This window comes from Pteropus medius, unplaced genomic scaffold, assembly GCF_902729225.1.
Source record: "Pteropus medius unplaced genomic scaffold, Ma_sr-lr_union100, whole genome shotgun sequence".
In the NCBI taxonomy this organism is placed as follows: domain Eukaryota; kingdom Metazoa; phylum Chordata; class Mammalia; order Chiroptera; family Pteropodidae; genus Pteropus; species Pteropus medius.
The window spans coordinates 1454982-1471037 of NW_024355109.1; the positions used below are offsets into that span (position 1 = coordinate 1454982).

General features: G+C 48.9%; 1 protein-coding gene across 3 annotated transcripts; it reads left to right on the top strand.

Annotated features, from left to right (window-relative positions):
* Window positions 1–4272: 4272 nt before the first annotated feature.
* RDH13 (retinol dehydrogenase 13) lies at window positions 4273–14782 on the top strand. 3 transcript variants are annotated; one of them, XM_039857084.1, is made up of 8 exons: window positions 4273–4466; window positions 6434–6552; window positions 8025–8180; window positions 10448–10552; window positions 11463–11675; window positions 12449–12550; window positions 13143–13170; window positions 13298–13430. In XM_039857084.1, the coding sequence occupies exons 1-7, from the start codon at window positions 4402–4404 to the stop codon at window positions 13151–13153; spliced, it is 771 nt and encodes a 256-aa protein (XP_039713018.1). In that variant the 5' UTR covers window positions 4273–4401; the 3' UTR covers window positions 13154–13170; window positions 13298–13430. The 3 variants fall into 3 exon arrangements, with proteins under 3 accessions (XP_039713018.1, XP_039713016.1, XP_039713017.1); XM_039857082.1 differs by lacking the exons at window positions 13143–13170; window positions 13298–13430 and adding an exon at window positions 13845–14782; XM_039857083.1 differs by having other exon boundaries at window positions 13143–13430.
* Window positions 14783–16056: the final 1274 nt, after the last annotated feature.

Here is a 16056-nt window from a genome sequence, read left to right on the forward strand (position 1 = left end):
GGAACACACACATGATTAAGACTTCGAGATTGTAGTAAGTGCTGTGGAGGAAATGAAACACAGGTGGAGAGTTGGGCCGACCAAGGGACAGGCAGGCGTGATCACTTCAGGTGGGGAGGTCAGGGGTGTCTTCTCTGACGAGGTGGCATGTGAACTTTGACCTGAATTTCGAGAATGAGAGAGGGTTTCAGGCTGAGGGAGCACCTTGGGAAGGCTGGGTGGGGAATGTCTGTGGGAGGTGTGGCTGGCTGGAGGAGGTGAGCCCAGAGACCTAGCTATGAGGACGGTGGTGATGTTGGTGAGAACAATGCCGGCAGCAGATGAGAGGGTGGCCAAACTCCAGCCCAAATGGGTTTGCCCCAAGCCTGAGTCTCAAGAAGCTCCTAGTCTGGCTTGGGATGTGACACAATCATGGGCTGCCCTAAGGATGCCATGTGGAGGTGGCTCAAGCAATTCCTCGCCAGGCGAAGGGGTTAGGATAGGTCTCTCCTTGGACTTCCTCCAGGCCTGCCAGCAGGCAGAAGGGTGGGGAGTGACACCAGGAGGGAGGGTCTAGGAACCGGCCCAGCAGGAGGTGGAGGGTGAGGGAGGGAGGCTGGTGGCAGAGTTGTTTGTTCTCTGGGAGGAATGAAATGAGAGGTGCTTGGCTACAAGGGGGGCGGGGGTGCTGGGCCCAGGGGCGGTAATGAGGAAAGGACTGCAGTCGGATGGGAGTTTGGTATTGAGTGGGAGCAAGTGACTTTGCTCTCTGAACAAATGACTCTCGGTTTATTCTCGTTTCTTTGTCTCTAAGACTAGCAGAAGTCCTGGCACCTGCTGTAAAGGCTGTGAACAGACGTGTAAAGTGCTTAGATTAGGGTTTGGTGCTTAGACAAAAAAAGAACCAAAAACTGAATGATCAAGGGAACATATGGTGACAAGCGTGGCTCTGCAGACAGACAGCTCTGAGTTATAGTGCTGGCTCTGACACCTCAAGCAATGGGCAGCCTCAGTTTCCCCAGTTCTAAGCTTCTGATGGTCATTCATTCATTGTACTTATTCATTCATTCGACGAATGTTTATTAAACATTTGCTCTACACCTGGCGCTGCTCTTGGGTGAGGGCCGAGGGGTGGGACAGGAAGTCAGAGGTAGTGAGTGACAACTATCCTGGGTCCTCAGGGTCCCCATAGGGATCAGAGAGACTGACGAAGCTATAGAAGTGTTCTGATCAAGTCTGTTTTAATTGACATTAAATTAACCATCTTAAAGTGAACAACTCTGTAGCATTTAGTACGTTCACGATGCTGTGCGACCATCAGCATCTACTTCCAAAACACTTTCATCTCCCCAAAATAAAGCCCTGTGCCCATTAACAGTTGGTCCCCATTCCTCCCTCCCCCAGGTAAATCTGCCTCTACAGATTTACCTATTCTGGACGTTTCACCTAAATGAAATCGCACACTATGTGACCTTGTAGTGTTTTTGAGGTTCATACATGTGGGGGCGGGGAGAGAGATAGAGAGAGAGAGAAATGAATTGGGCGCCATAAACCATCTGATGGGGAAAGCAGAGGGAATTGTGAGGGAATTCTCTTAGCACCTGGGACAGCACCCAATACATATCAGGAATTTATTAAGAACATTAGCATCAGCAACGATAAACGCTCATAGCCTACGTGGAGTCTAAAGACAGATTCTAAACATCTTGGGTGTGTTTGGGAGTCAGGTAGGAGGAGGTCCTCAGAGGAAGGAGTTTTCATGCATTGTTCTCTTTATAACAACACTCACAGTCAGCGGTGTTCTGGCACTTATAGCGGGGTTAGGTCCTTGTTGGGAACTACTTCACGCCTCCTTCCAAACTCTGACAGGGGCCAGCAAACTATGGCCCCCTGCTTGTTTTTGTAAATAAAGTTTTATTGGGATGCAGCTGTGCTCATTTGTGTGCAAAGTCTGAAGCTGCTTTCCTGCTATAACGGCAGAATAGTTGCAACAGGAATTGTATGGCCCCCAAAGCCGAAATTATTTGCTATCTGGCCCTTTGCAGAAAGCGTTTGCCAACCTCTGCTCTAGAGGTAGATGATATTAGGAGCCCAATTTACAGAAGAGGGGAAAGAGGCTCAGAGAAGGAAAATGCTTTATTGACGGTTGAGAGAAAACCAGCATTTGAACACAGTACCCATGTTCTTTTTATTATCATCATTATCATTATTATTTTTAAATTTTTCATCATGGTAAAAACACATAACATTGAAAAATGTACAGTTCTGTGGCATCAGGCACATCCACTCTGTTGTGCAGCTGTCCCCGCCACCAACCTCCAGTACTCTTTCTGTCTCTACGAAGTCGACGACTCTAGGCACCTCAGAGAAGTGGATCCATACAGCGTCTGTCTTTTTGTCACCATCATATTTCATTCGGCACAATATTTTCATGGTTCACCCATGTACGTCAGTTCCCTCCTTTTTAAGACTGAACGATATTCCACTGTCTGTATGTACCACGTTTTGTTTCTCCATCCATCAGGGGACACTTGGGTTACCACGCCCACACGTTTCACCACGTCTCATGGATGGTACTGCCTGCACAAACAAGAGACCATTCTCTAAGAATTTTGAGAAAATGCAGATGAACAAAAAGCGAAAAACAAAATCACCCATCTCCCTGTCTGGCAGACACTTCATATGGAATGTCATAGTGTTTTTCTTTTTTACTCTAAAAACATGCATATTAGTATATAATCTTTAAAAAAGGGGAGTCAGACTGCTTCCCCTCTCCCCCACTGTACTGGTGCTTAATTAAGAAACTCATGATCTTAAACTTTTCTTAAGCCTGATAAAGGCATAGAAGTCTGTCCAGAAACACACACAGATGAATTAAGTTTTACTGTCAGTGTGAGGGCAAGGACCCTGTGTGTCTTGTCACCCAGTGTCTAGTTCACCCAGTGTCTGGGGTTTGTAGGTGCTCCTACTGACAGACACTGAGGATGATTTTGCTTCTAGTGTGTCATATTTCTTTCCTAATGACTAATTAGTGGCATACAAGGGGAATGCCTGAATCAAAGATATGCACAGATGGTTTTGCCAAGTATTGGAATGGCCTTTTAGGAAGGCTGTACTAATTTACACTCCCACTGGCAATGATGAGGACCTGTTTTACCACATCCTTGCCAACACTGGGTATTAGCATTGTTTTGATCTTTCTAATTTGATAGGTGAAAAATATTATGTTCTTAATAATCATTTATTTGATTGCCAGTAAGGCTGAGTAGTTTCATACATTTGTTGACTTTCTTTGCATATTGCCCATCATACCCTTTGCCTATGCTCCCTTTTGTGTCGGGGAGGGGGGGTGAGTCTTTTTTTTCTTATTGATTTATAAGGGCTCTTTACATATTAAGGATACCAATTCTTTGTTATTTTGGTAGGTAAGAGAAGCCAAAAGTTGAGAGAGGGGAAGTCAGTGCTCAAGGTACACATTTAAGAAGAGGTGGATCAGGAATTTGAAACGAGATCTGTCTAGATCAATGTTTACCATAGTCTCATCATACCTTCTCCTTTCCCAGGTCTTGCCCCTTTCATGATCCAGGAGCCTTGAGATCCCATAATCTCAGAAGAGAGGCCTCTCACCAGACCCAGCCACCCTTACTACATCCCACTAGCAAACCTGTTCTTTAGTTTGTTGTATAGCTGCCTCTTCCTCCCTCAGCCCAGGGGTCCAGGCCCCCAGCCTCTCCACCAACAGACCCAGGTGTCCAGACCCCCAGCCCCTCCTCCTTGAGATCTGGGAGTCCAGGCCCTGAGCCTCTTCCTTCCTCACACTCGAGAGGCCAGACCCCCAGCTTCTCCTCCCTCACACTCAGGAGTCCAGGCTTCCAACCCTTCCTCCCTCAGCCCCGGGAGTCCAGGCCCCCAGCTCCTTCTCCTTCAGACCCAGCAGTTGGGAACCTAGGATAATAGGTCCTGTTTCTGAGCATCGAAATTCTTAAATCTACAATAGAGTCTGGAAGAAAGTACTACTGGTGCCACCGTCTTAGATGAGGACGCAGGCTGATGTACTTGACACACACGGAGAAGCTCAGTCTGGAGGAGGCAGCTGCGGGATTGGAATCCTGGTTTCATTCCAGATCTAAGGGTGTGATGTCATTCGAACGACGCATATAGGCCTTGCCCCCGGCCCCGCCCCCAAACCACGGCTCCGCCCCCGCCCCGTAAACTACCATTCCCAGGAGGCGCAGCGCTCGCTCCGCATCCCCATAGGTACCCGCTACTCCGGCGCCCCCCCTCGCCCCGCCTCTTTCAGGAAGTCACAGGTCCTAGCCGAGCCTGCCCTTCCCCACGTGAAGCTCAGATCGCGCGCTCCTTGGAGGGACCCGGGCGGCGGGTCTGTGGGTGGCCTTGCTTTGGGTCCCGCTCCTGCCCGGAATGAACCGCTACCTTGTGCCGGCGTCCCTGCTGGGCACTGCGGTGGGTGGCGCAGTGCTGTTCAAGTGAGTAGTGCGGGTGATGGCAGGTCTGTCGGCCACCGAGGGAGGGAAGTCGGGTGGAGACCACCAACTCCTCACTTACTCAGGAGCTCTCCAGCTCACCCCCCCAGCAGTATCTCCAGAGGGTGTGTGTGGGGGGCAAATCTGGGCCCCGAGACAGCAGGTCATGGCCAAGGTCACCCGGAGGAAGGAGCAGATCTGGGCCTTTGGGCTAGTTGTTTCGGACTTTGGTGAGTTCATTCATTCAGCGTATATTTGTTGACCAGTTCACATGTGTCACTGTGCTGACCTAGGTGCAAGGCAAATGTACGCCACCTAAGCCCTCCTTATCCGAAATTAGCAGCACAAATTGAATTGCCCAAATCAGGAAACATGATACTCCTATTGCATTTAATGTATGCATAGTTCTTGTCTTTCCTAGGCTAATTCACTTAAAAACAAAACAAAACAAAAAACCCCCACAAAACCACAGCTACCAAACATTCTATAGCAGCACCGTTCAGTAGATGAGAGTGTTACCTTTGCTGTGTGCATTACTATAGCAGTGGTACGTGGCTAATGAGCAGTTAAAGCATGACTATATTATGCCTGCAGTTAACAATATGATATTGTATGGTACACTTAAAAAGTTTTTAAGGGGGTAGGTCACATGTTGTGCTCTTACTACAATTTGAAAAAGAAAGGATTTTCAATATGTAATTTTACACAAGAGAAGAGATTGGCTGGAAGTTAAAGTTAACTGGAATTTTGAATTTTTTAAAAGGGCCTAAAATATAGACTAAATCTCTTTGAATAATTAATTACTTTGGGTTTATTTATCTGCTCTATGATAAGGCTTCATTTTGAACTTGTTCCTCCTGGTCTGATAACATCTTTTGCATTTACTTGGTGAGTATCTTGTTATTTATAATTCATTAAACTGCTGCTCTTGTAAATATGAATGAGATTTTTTTGGAAAGCTCTAGAGGATGGAATAAATATATAGAATTATGGTATTAAAATCTATTGGCCATTGTTTTTATTTTTTTTTAGACCTTTGTCTTTCAGTTCTGAAAAAGCTAAAAAATAAAATAAAGTGCCAGCATGAAGAGAATGGAAAATAACTGAATGCCCTGGTGGGGGGCGGGGAGAAGAGATATGGCTATTTTTAATTTAAATTAAAAATTAGCCTCAGGTGGCTGGCGGCTACCATGTCCTTCTCTCTCTCTCCTTTTTTTTTTTCAGTGCTCCGCTCTCGTGTGGAGATGGCATTGTTTTTTTTGGTCAGTCTCCTATTGGTGACATTTGGTGGTTTCCAGTTTTTAGTCTCTGGGGGATATGGGTACAGTAGCAGCATCATGACCCCCCCACGGATGTGCACGTTCCAATGCTCAGAACCTATGAATATGTCACCTTACCTGTCAAAGGGAACTTTGCAGATGTTATTGAGTTAAGGATCTTGAGCTGGGGAAATGATTCTGGGTTATCCAGGTGGGCCACTTACATTGCAAGGGTCCTTAAAGGAGGGAGGCAGGAGGGTCAGAGTCAGAGGCTTGAAGACGGAGGATGGGGCCACGAGCCAAGGGATGCAGGGACCTCTAGAAGCTGGAAGAGGCAGGGAAACCATTCTCCCCTCAAGCCCCCAGAAGGAACTCCCTGCAACACCTCCTTTTATCCCAGTGAGACCTGCAGACCTGTGGAGAATACATTTGCCTGGTTTTAACCATTGAGCTTGTGGCAGTTTGTTATAGCAGCCATAGGAAATTAAGACAGTGGTTCTCTATAAAATAACACTGTCACTTCCTGGAGGCTTCCCCACACCAGGCTGTGCTCCGCTCTTCACCTGCAACAGGATGACCACCCCATGAAGTTACGCTAGGTCCTTTCCATCTTTCAATTGGGGGAACATGTGCCCGAGATTGAAGCCATCGGGGTCACCTATGGTGAGTGGACAGACAGATGGAATTGACTGTGCCGTTTCTTACCTTCAGGGACTATGTTGCTGGTGGGGCATGTCCCAGTAAGGCCACCATTCAGGGGAAAACTGTCATTGTGACGGGTGCCAACACGGGCATTGGGAAGCAGACCGCCCTGGAGCTAGCCAGAAGAGGTGAGGCCCTGCCTTCTCTGCCTGAGGCTAGGGGAGTGGCAGGAACCAGACTCATGTTGGCTTAAGCCAAAAAGGCTGGTGTCCCTGGACGAGGTAAGGAGGAGTTCGGGGTCTCGGAGGAGACTGTGGACACTCGGCATTTTTTGGTTTTGGTGTTCCCTGTATTGGCCTTGCTCTTTCCCACTGCAAATGGACTCAGTCGTCCTGGGTGGCTCAGGGCCTGGGTCAGAGGTCAGGTTCAAGACCTGGCTCAAGCTCTTCTACACGTGCTGCTCAGGCGTTTTGTAGAACGCCCTTCCATTTGAGTGCCTGACATTTTTGTCAAGGTCGGACTGGGAGTTTGGAGGAATTTCACGGAGGAGAGGTGCCTTCCTCATCACACCAGATCCCCTTAGAAGGGGCAGGACTTCTGCTGAGTCAGGCCTGAGAAGGGGCGGAGTCCAGGTTTTGGGTTTGACCCGTCAGAAGACCAGGGCTAGTTGCTGGGACAGGTGTGAGGGCTGGGGACAGCAGAAACTTTCTTGGGGCTTGTTGAGTAGTGGTGGCCAGAGAAATGGGTCCCTGATGGACTAGCCTGAGCTGCCTGTCCAACCCTGAGGTCCGAGTGGTGGGGAGCCAGGATGGGCTCCTTCCACCACATGAAGTTCTCCCATGGAGCACACCTGCCCCTCTCAGGAAGAGGTGGGAAGGGAAATTGGGCAGACACACCCACTGCTGTCCTGGGGGCTGGGCCCCGGGGAGGATGCATAGACTGGGGAGTCTGATGAGTTCCATTTCAGGGGACAGTGGGATGTGTAGGAGGCGGCTGGGTCCCTTGTGGGTGGCTGGGTCCCTTGTGGGCAGAACCACAGATCCATATGGTCTTCTCAGTCCTCAGTTTCCTGTTTTTACTTTTCTAATTCTTTTTTAAAAAAGTTATTTTTATGGCTGTTGAGATTTAATCCACATGCCACACAATTCACTCATTTAAAGTATACACGTTGAAGGTTTTTAGCATGTTTCCAGAGCTGTGCAATAATCGCCACATTCAATTTTAGAACATTTTCATCATCTTGAAACTAAACCTTGCTTCTCTTAGCCATCCCCCCCTCAATTTCTCACCGCTCCCTAGGAAACCATGTCAACTTTCTCTGGATTTGCCTGTTCTGGACATTTCATATAAACGGAATCATGCACTATGTGACCTTTGGTGTCTGGCCTTCCTCACCCAGCATCATGTTCTGTGTCACAGGACCTGTCTCTCAGCTTCATTCCTTTTTCATGGCTGAGTAATATAGACAGACCATATTTTGTTTATCCATTCATCTGTTGATGGACACTTGGGTTGTTTCCACCTTCTGGCTGTTGTGACTGGTGCTGCTGTGTATATGTGTGCACACATTTTTGTGCAGACTTTGGTTTCCATTTGTGTTGGGTGCACATACCTAGGAGTGGATTTTTAAAAATAATTTTTTTCTCTCTCGGGCTTCCAGGAGGCAACATCATTCTGGCCTGTCGAGACATGGAGAAGTGTGAGGCAGCAGCAAAGGACATTCGCAGGGAGACACTGAATCACCGCGTCAATGCCCGGCGCCTGGACTTGGCCTCGCTGAAGTCCATCCGAGAGTTTGCAGCGAAAATCATTGAAGGTAGGAGGGAGAACGCTGGCCTTGAGGAGTGGGTTAAATCAGGACTGAACCTTGTGGCCCACAACGCCAAAAATTTTTACTGTATGGTCCTTTTCAGAGAAAGTTTCCTACTCTGCAGGAAAACAAACTCTTTCTGCATTAGCTTGGATCCCGCAGGAAGCAAAGGCCAGGATGGGACCTGGAGGAGGAGTTAGCTAGGGGAAGAGGGGCAGAAACAGTGATTCACCCATTGTTTCCTGAAGTTTTCTGGCTCTCTCTTGGGTGATGCCAGAGACACAGATGAGTCGCATTCAGGCTCTGCCTCCAAGGAGCACCGGGTCCCGTGGGGACACAGCCGTGATGATCCACGCACTGTTGCAGGACCCACAGGCACAGTGCAGAGTACTGGACCTCCCACGCCCTTTGCTGGTGTTTCTCTTTGCAAATCCAGGGATTATATGCTTTTATGCTCTTCTGTTGCGTTGATTGGTGACTCACGCTTTTCACTTCCCATCTGATGTTCTCAGAACTATTCATGTATTTCTTTTTTCGAAGAGGAATAACCTTTCCAGGATTAAACGTTCAGAAAGTAAGGAAGAGGAGACAGTGAAAGGTCTGCCTGCCGCGTGGGCCTCTAGCTACCCAGATGCCTTCCTCACACGTGTTCACCATTCCCTTCTGGAGACAGTTTATCCATTTATAAAGCAGGCAGGTGTAGACCCCACCCCTTGGCTTTTTTATACAAATCGCAGCCTATGACATGCTCGATGTTCCTGCTTTTTTCTCCCCTGTTCTCTCTTATAGATTGGTGTAGTAGACATAGCACCCTCATTCCTGGGGCTACATTGTATGGCTGTGACAGGTGATGTTACTGGTTCTCTACCAATGGCTGCTTGGCCCCCAGCCTTTCAGGGGTCTGTGCAGGGTTGCTGTGAGCATTCTCACGTATGCATGCTTTCTCACGCAAGTGAGGGTATCTGCAGATTCTGAGACAGTCTTTTCCTCTCCACCCAGCTTCATGTTCAGAGAAAGCAGGGGAGCTAGCAGGAGACAGAGCTATTGATAAGAAGAGGTGAAGAAATGAACATTTACGGACTTACGGGGTGTTTTTTTTTTTTTTTAAACTCCCAATGCAAAGAAATACATGTTCCTTATGTAAAATCTATGAAATCCTTCATAGTATAAAGAGGACAGAACTAAATACCTTTGATTCCACACCAACCCCAAGGGAATCACTGTTAATCATTTTCCTTCCTACATCATGAAGCTTTCACTTCAAAAACATAGCTACCATTTTTTATTTTAACACTACAAATTGACAATATGCAGGAGGAATTGCAAAAGGAGAAACTGAGTCACAGAAGAACTGTGTGACTTGGCTGGGATCATGCAGCTGGTCAGGGTAGAGCTGGTGGACTCGAACCCCCATCTGATGGGCTCCAGAGCTTGTGTTCCTGGTGGGTATGCTATATTCCCTTATCCCCAAATAAAGGATAAAATATAAGCTCTGTTTATTAGGTGCTAGATGATTAATTCATTAATTCCATTGATCCCAAAAACCACTAGGAGTGTTATGGGTTCTGTTGTATCGTCACCAAAAAAAGATGTGTTGGGGTCCTACCCTTAGTACCCCAGATTGTGACCTTTTTTAGAGGTAGGGTCTCTATAGAAGTAACCAAGTGAAAATGAGGTCACTAGGGTGGGTGCTAATCCAATCTGACTGGTATCCTTATAAGAAGAGACCAGGATGACCATGCAAGGACACAGAGACAAGATGGCCATCTACAAGCCAAGGAGAGAGGCCTGGCACAGGTTCTCTCACATGGCCTCAGAGGGAACCAGTCCTGTGACACCTTGGATGTCCAGCCTCCAGACCTGGGGGATGACAGACTCCTGTTGCGCAAGCCACCTAGTGCGAGGCCAGAGGTCAGGGTGTTGGCAGGCTGCACTAGGTAGAATCATTTGCTGCTCTTCTAGCTCCCGGTGGTGGCTGTCAACCCTCGTGCTCCTCGGCTTGTAGCTGCACCTCTCTGCTCTCTGCCTCTGTCATTACACCACGGCCTCCCCACATGCATATCTGTGTCCAGGTTTCCCCTTCTTACAGAGATACTAGTTGTGCTGCATAGGGCCCACCCTCGGACCTTGTCTTCACTTGATTACTTCTGCAAAGACTCTATTTCTAGAAAAGATCACATTCATAGGTTCCGGGTGGACGTGGATATTTGGGGGACACTGTTCAGCCCAGCCTAGGTGCGGAGCTGATGTGTTTGCCCTGACTCGTCTTCCAGAGGAGGAGAGAGTGCATGTCCTGGTCAACAATGCGGCTGTGATGCGGTGCCCCCACTGGACCACTGAGGACGGCTTTGAGATGCAGCTGGGCGTCAACCACCTGGGTGAGGCTGTGGGCTGCGTGGTATGGGTGTCCCCAGTGGGCCAGACACAGGCTCAGGGTGGGGATGCCCTCCTTCACTCTCCAAGGCAGCCACGTCACATATTGGCTCAGGGATTTGCCTGATCATCTCTAGACACTCAGTCCATCTTTCAGATCATCAGCCTCCTGACCACTTGTCTCTTTGTCCGTCCTCCAGTCTCAGTCTGTCCTTCAGTCACTCTCAGTCTATTTGTTGTCACCCTTGATGCACTTGGGGTTCTGTTAGAAGGACAAAGGGGCAATGAGTCACACTGGGTCAAGGCCCGCCCTAGTGACCTTACTTAAAGACCCATCTCCAAATAAGGCCACATTCTGAGGTCTTGGAAGGTGGGACTTTGACATATTTCTTTGGGGAGCAGGGAGAAGAATGGACATAGTTTAACTCTTAACACACTTGTTACTGTCATTCACACCCTATTGGTGGGGACTCAGTTACATGATCTGTTGTAGCTGCAAGGGAGTCTGGACACATCATCTTTCACTGGGCCATCTTGTGCACAGCCAAAAATCCTATTACTGAAGAAGAAATGGAGAAGAGATTTTGGGAGACGGCAGTCAGTCTCTTCACCAGCTGACCTCATAAAGTTATCACATGGCTTGACATTTGGGGCTGGGTAATTCCTTGTGAGGACTGTCCTTTGTGTTGTAGGGTGTTGAGCATTGTCCCTTGCCTCCATCTACTAGATGGCAGTAGTGTCTCCACTTCTCTTTGTAGTTGTGACAACCAAAATTGTCTCCAGATGGTGTCAGATGTCTCCTGGGGGCATTATTGCTTCCAATTAGGAACTGTGTTTTACTGGGAGGATAATGTCCTCAGCAAGGGACGTGGTAAGTGTTCAGTAAGAGTTATCTTTTCGTCATCTTTCTTCTAGGTCACTTTCTTCTGACAAACTTACTGCTGGACAAGCTCAAGGCTTCAGCCCCTTCACGGATCATTAACCTCTCATCCTTGGCCCACATTGCTGGACACATAGATTTTGATGACCTAAACTGGGAGAAGAGGAAGTATGACACAAAAGCGGCCTACTGCCAGAGTAAGCTGGCCGTCGTCCTGTTCACCAAGGAGCTGAGCCAGCGGCTGCAAGGTTTGTATGTGGCCTCCATCTTCCCTTAGCTCTGAGCCTGGCACAGTCCTGCTGTGACCCTGGGTCAATGGGAGATCAAGCACTGGCTCCAGGACAGAGTAGGCAAAAGAGTGACACACACACCACTAGGGTCCCTGCTGGTGCCTGAAGCAGACATCACTAATCAATCACAGCCTTCCTCCCTGCTCATCTAGGATAGGCATCTGAGCCTTTGGTGCTCTAGGCCAATGGACATTTGTCAATAACTTTGGCTGTCATTTCGGGGAGTGGAAATGGGGTAGATATTGCTACTGACGTCTTGTGGACAGAAGCCAGGGTTGCTGCTCAATATCCTACAGTGCACAGCTTAAAAAATGACTAGACCTCTGTGTCCATAGTGCTGAAGTTGACAAGTCTGCCCTTCACTCTTGCTTCTCAAAGTGGACCAGCAGCGTCAGCTCACCTGGGAGCTTGTCATCATTGCAGCATCTCAGACCCTATCCTGACTAATGCTTCAGACTCTGGGGGTGGGGCCCAGTGGTCTGGGTTTCTCTAGCCCTCCACGTGATTTTTACACACACTCAGATTGAGAGGCTCTTCTCCGGGCAGCCATGAAACAGCTGCCTTGCAAGATGAAACCACCTGGCATGGAGGTTTCAGAGCAAGAGGGCAGTGTGAGTTCAAGGGTAGGAAATGGGGGAGCCCCAGAACTCAGGGCAGGCAGCGTCAGGCTTCCTAGTAATGAGGGAACCTGGTGTCTGCCCCCTCCTCCCAATTTTCCCTCCTCTCCCCAGGCACAGGTGTGACCGTCAATGCTCTGCACCCTGGTGTGGCCAGGACAGAGCTGGGCAGACACACAGGCATGCACAGCTCTACCTTCTCCAGCTTCACACTCGGTAAGTCCCCTCCCAGCCTGTTGTCCCTTCGTTGAACCCCACCCTCCCAGCTTGGGGCCCAGGACCCTCCCTCAGTGTATTAGGACTAATAGGGTATGTGTAGACATTTAGGGACATTTATTAGAAGAGGTTGGCTTATGATTTATGGAGGCCGAGAAGTCCCATGACCTGCCTTCGCTTGGCATGCTGGAGGCTGGTAGTGTAGTTCCAGCCCACAATTTAGACCTGAGAACCAGGGATGCTGACTCTGTAAGTCCTATCTGAGTCTGAAGGCCAGGAGTGCTGATGTCTGAGGGTGGGGGGAGGTGGATGTCCCAGCTCAAGCAGTGAGAATGGATTCACCCTTCCTCACCTTTCTGTTCTATTCTGGCCTCAACTGAGTGCCTGCTGCCCACCTGGGTTTCCTTTACTCAGTCCATCGATTCAAATGCTCCTGGTCATACCCTTAGACACTCAGCTCTCTGGTTGTCCTTTAGTCCAGTCAGGTTGACATAAAATTAACATCACCCTCAGAGACTGTCTTGAACTTTGCTCTGCCCCTCCCCTGTGTCTTTCATGGTGCAAAGAATAAGTTGCTTTTCTATTTTGCCAGTCTCAGAGTAGCCCCAGGAAAGAGGCCAGAGCCTGTTTGATGAGAAAACAGTCTCAGAGAGGGCATCAGTGGAGCCAACTCCTGGCTGTGCTCAGGGTAACCTCAGCTTCACCCAGAACTAGCTGTGCCACCTAGGGGAGCGACTTCACCTCTCTGAGCCTGTTTTCTCATGCAAAGTGAGGACCAGAACAGTCACTGAGAGGCTTAGATGGTTAGATGAGACCTCCCTCTAAAGGGCCAGCACAGTGCCTGGCTAAGATTTAAGCCAAATAAACAATTAGAACTTTATAATTAGTATTTATAATCCTGAGAAACATTTAGTGGGTGGGTACTAAGTGTCAAGGATCTTAAGCTGAGGCTGACACTGGAGACAGTCAATAAATACAAGTTATTTTAGAGCACGATGGAGTAGGTTAAGGATGCAGGGCTGACTGAGAGGAGGGAGAGCTTCTGTTTGCCTGGGAAAAGCCAGGGAGGCTTCCTGAGGGAGGCAGCTTTAGGGCTGGTCCCTGCACCTGGAGGGATTCGGCTGGGCAGTGCCAGGGAAGGGAACTCCTGCTGGAGGGAACCACAGGAGCAATGGCCTGGAGGCGGGCTCTGTGGAACTCCAGGCCAACTTCTGGCCTCAGTGGGCCCTGCATCGTGGGGGTGGAGCAGGGCTTTTTGTGCCCTCCTCTCGGAGTGTGTGTGGACTGATTGCAGGGCCCATCTTCTGGCTACTGGTGAAGAGCCCCCAGCTGGCAGCCCAGCCCAGCACCTACCTGGCTGTGGCAGAAGAACTGGAGGGTGTTTCTGGAAAGTACTTCCATGGACTCAAAGAGAAGGCTCCTGCCCCTGAGGCCGAGGATGTGGAGGTAGCCCGGAGGCTTTGGGCTGAAAGTGCCCGCCTGGTGGGCTTGTAGTCTCAGGGGCCTTCTGTGAGGGGACAGCCCCTCCCCAAATAACCTGGGAGCGGGTGTGAAAGCCACTAGGGAAGCGGAGTCGTTAGACCAACCAAGACTAGCTGCCATGCCCGCATCACCCTTTAGGTGGCGACATTGAGATTGTATGAGCCTCAAGATCAAGGAACCTGGTTGTCATGCCCACATCACCCTCTAGGTGGCAGCATTGACCTATTTTTTCTCTTGTGGCCACAGTGGTTCAGACTGCAGGTGGGCACGTGACCCGCGGGCTGGCTGGGGCACTACGTCCTTCTGCCAGCAGGTGAGCTGGGCCCGCCAAGGGAGGAGCCAGATCCCCCTGCTGTGGGCCATGATGGGGAACTGTTGTGGCCATGGACAAGCTGTCTGCCAGACACAGCCAAGTTCATGATTCTAGTCTCTTCTCTGACTGAATCTTGTTTCCTTCAGTTATAGAATGTGCAGGAAAGGTGATTACCTCATGGGTGGCGGGTCACTGCCTGGCTCCGTGAATGACAACTGTGCATTCCTTGTCAGGGAAAGTTCACTGAGGGTCTTACACGAGCCATGGTGTGGGGGATACCCCAAGAACAGGGTGACACAGACCTGGCCTTGTCCCTGAGTCATGCTGAGGACAGCTGCTGCTGCCCTTGACCCAAGATGCCTGGGGTCACGACCTTCCCTTGCCCATAGAGTTTCAAAATTGCCCTTTAATAATGATAATAAAAAATCTAACTGAGTCATAGGTTTTATTTTCTTCCTCCATACCTGTGGCGAAGTGACAATGAGTGGACAAGTCATGTATTTCCTCCGTTTGGGAAGCAGAGATGTCAGTTTAAATATCATCAGGCCAGTGAACCAATCAGATGTTCAGACGTTTAGAAGAGAAAAGGTCCTTCCTTTCCATGTGACAGATAGCCGTGTGTTAGAAGTGGGGCTGGCCCTGAGCTTGGACACAGAATCGAGGCAGGAGGCTCCAAAAGCTGAGTAATAAAGGTAAATATTTTAACATTAAAAAATCTTAATATTTGAGACACTATGGAGGCCAGGGTTGATGCGTCACATCCTATAATACACAGAACAGCACAGAATGACTGGTCCCAGATGCCAGCAGTGTCAGGGAGGGGAGGCAGAATCAAAGGCAGCCAAAACACTTCATACGCAGTTTTGTTTCTGTTTCCACATCAGACCAAAGTAGCCAAAGGCTGTGTCTGGGATGACCTGACACCGGTAGGCAGCTTCCGACATGAACCCTGATGGTCCCCGCCTCCCCATGTTCCAGATAAACCAGGTTCCTTTCCCTCATTTTAAGTTGATGAGCCATCTGCCACCTTAATCCTTCTTTGCCACAGAAAGTGACAGGTTCTAGGAATTAAGATGTGTTACATGGGGGGGCGCATGGGGCGGGGCAGAGTCACTCTTCTTTGTCATCCTTTTCAAAAATCTGCTTCCTTGGCTTTTCTCATGACTATGAACTTCCCTGAATGCTTTCCATCGGTTCCTTTCTGCTCAAATTAAGTGGACCCAGCTTTACTGGTGTTGCTTGCAAGCTAATCAGTTTGAAATGAGCAGATGTTATCAGGAACTTCCTGCTACGCGTGGGTGTCTTAGCAAGAAGATGAGTTGGAATTTAAAGTCTGGTTCTGGAGCCCACTGTTTTTTTGGGGGTCTGATCTAAACGAAAGGAAGGAAGCCTCCTCTGTTATGTAAACACTTGCAACGTGGCTCCAGGCTGACTCTGGCCATAAACCCTTATGACAGTTGTCCGCTTCCTTTCTGAAACTGAGAAACCTCAAGAACTACAAGCGTTGACTCACAAATTATTGTCATCTTTGCCTATGTTCCTGAAGGCTTTGAGGTGGCTCACATACCCAGCTATAACCTTTATAGATGAAAGATGATAAAAACCAATCTAAAAACACGTTCACAACCCACAGACGCCCAGACAGGAGATTGTGGCAACGTAATAAGCAGACCGAGGAAGTGAACCTGAAAGGGTGATGCTTTGGGGGTTG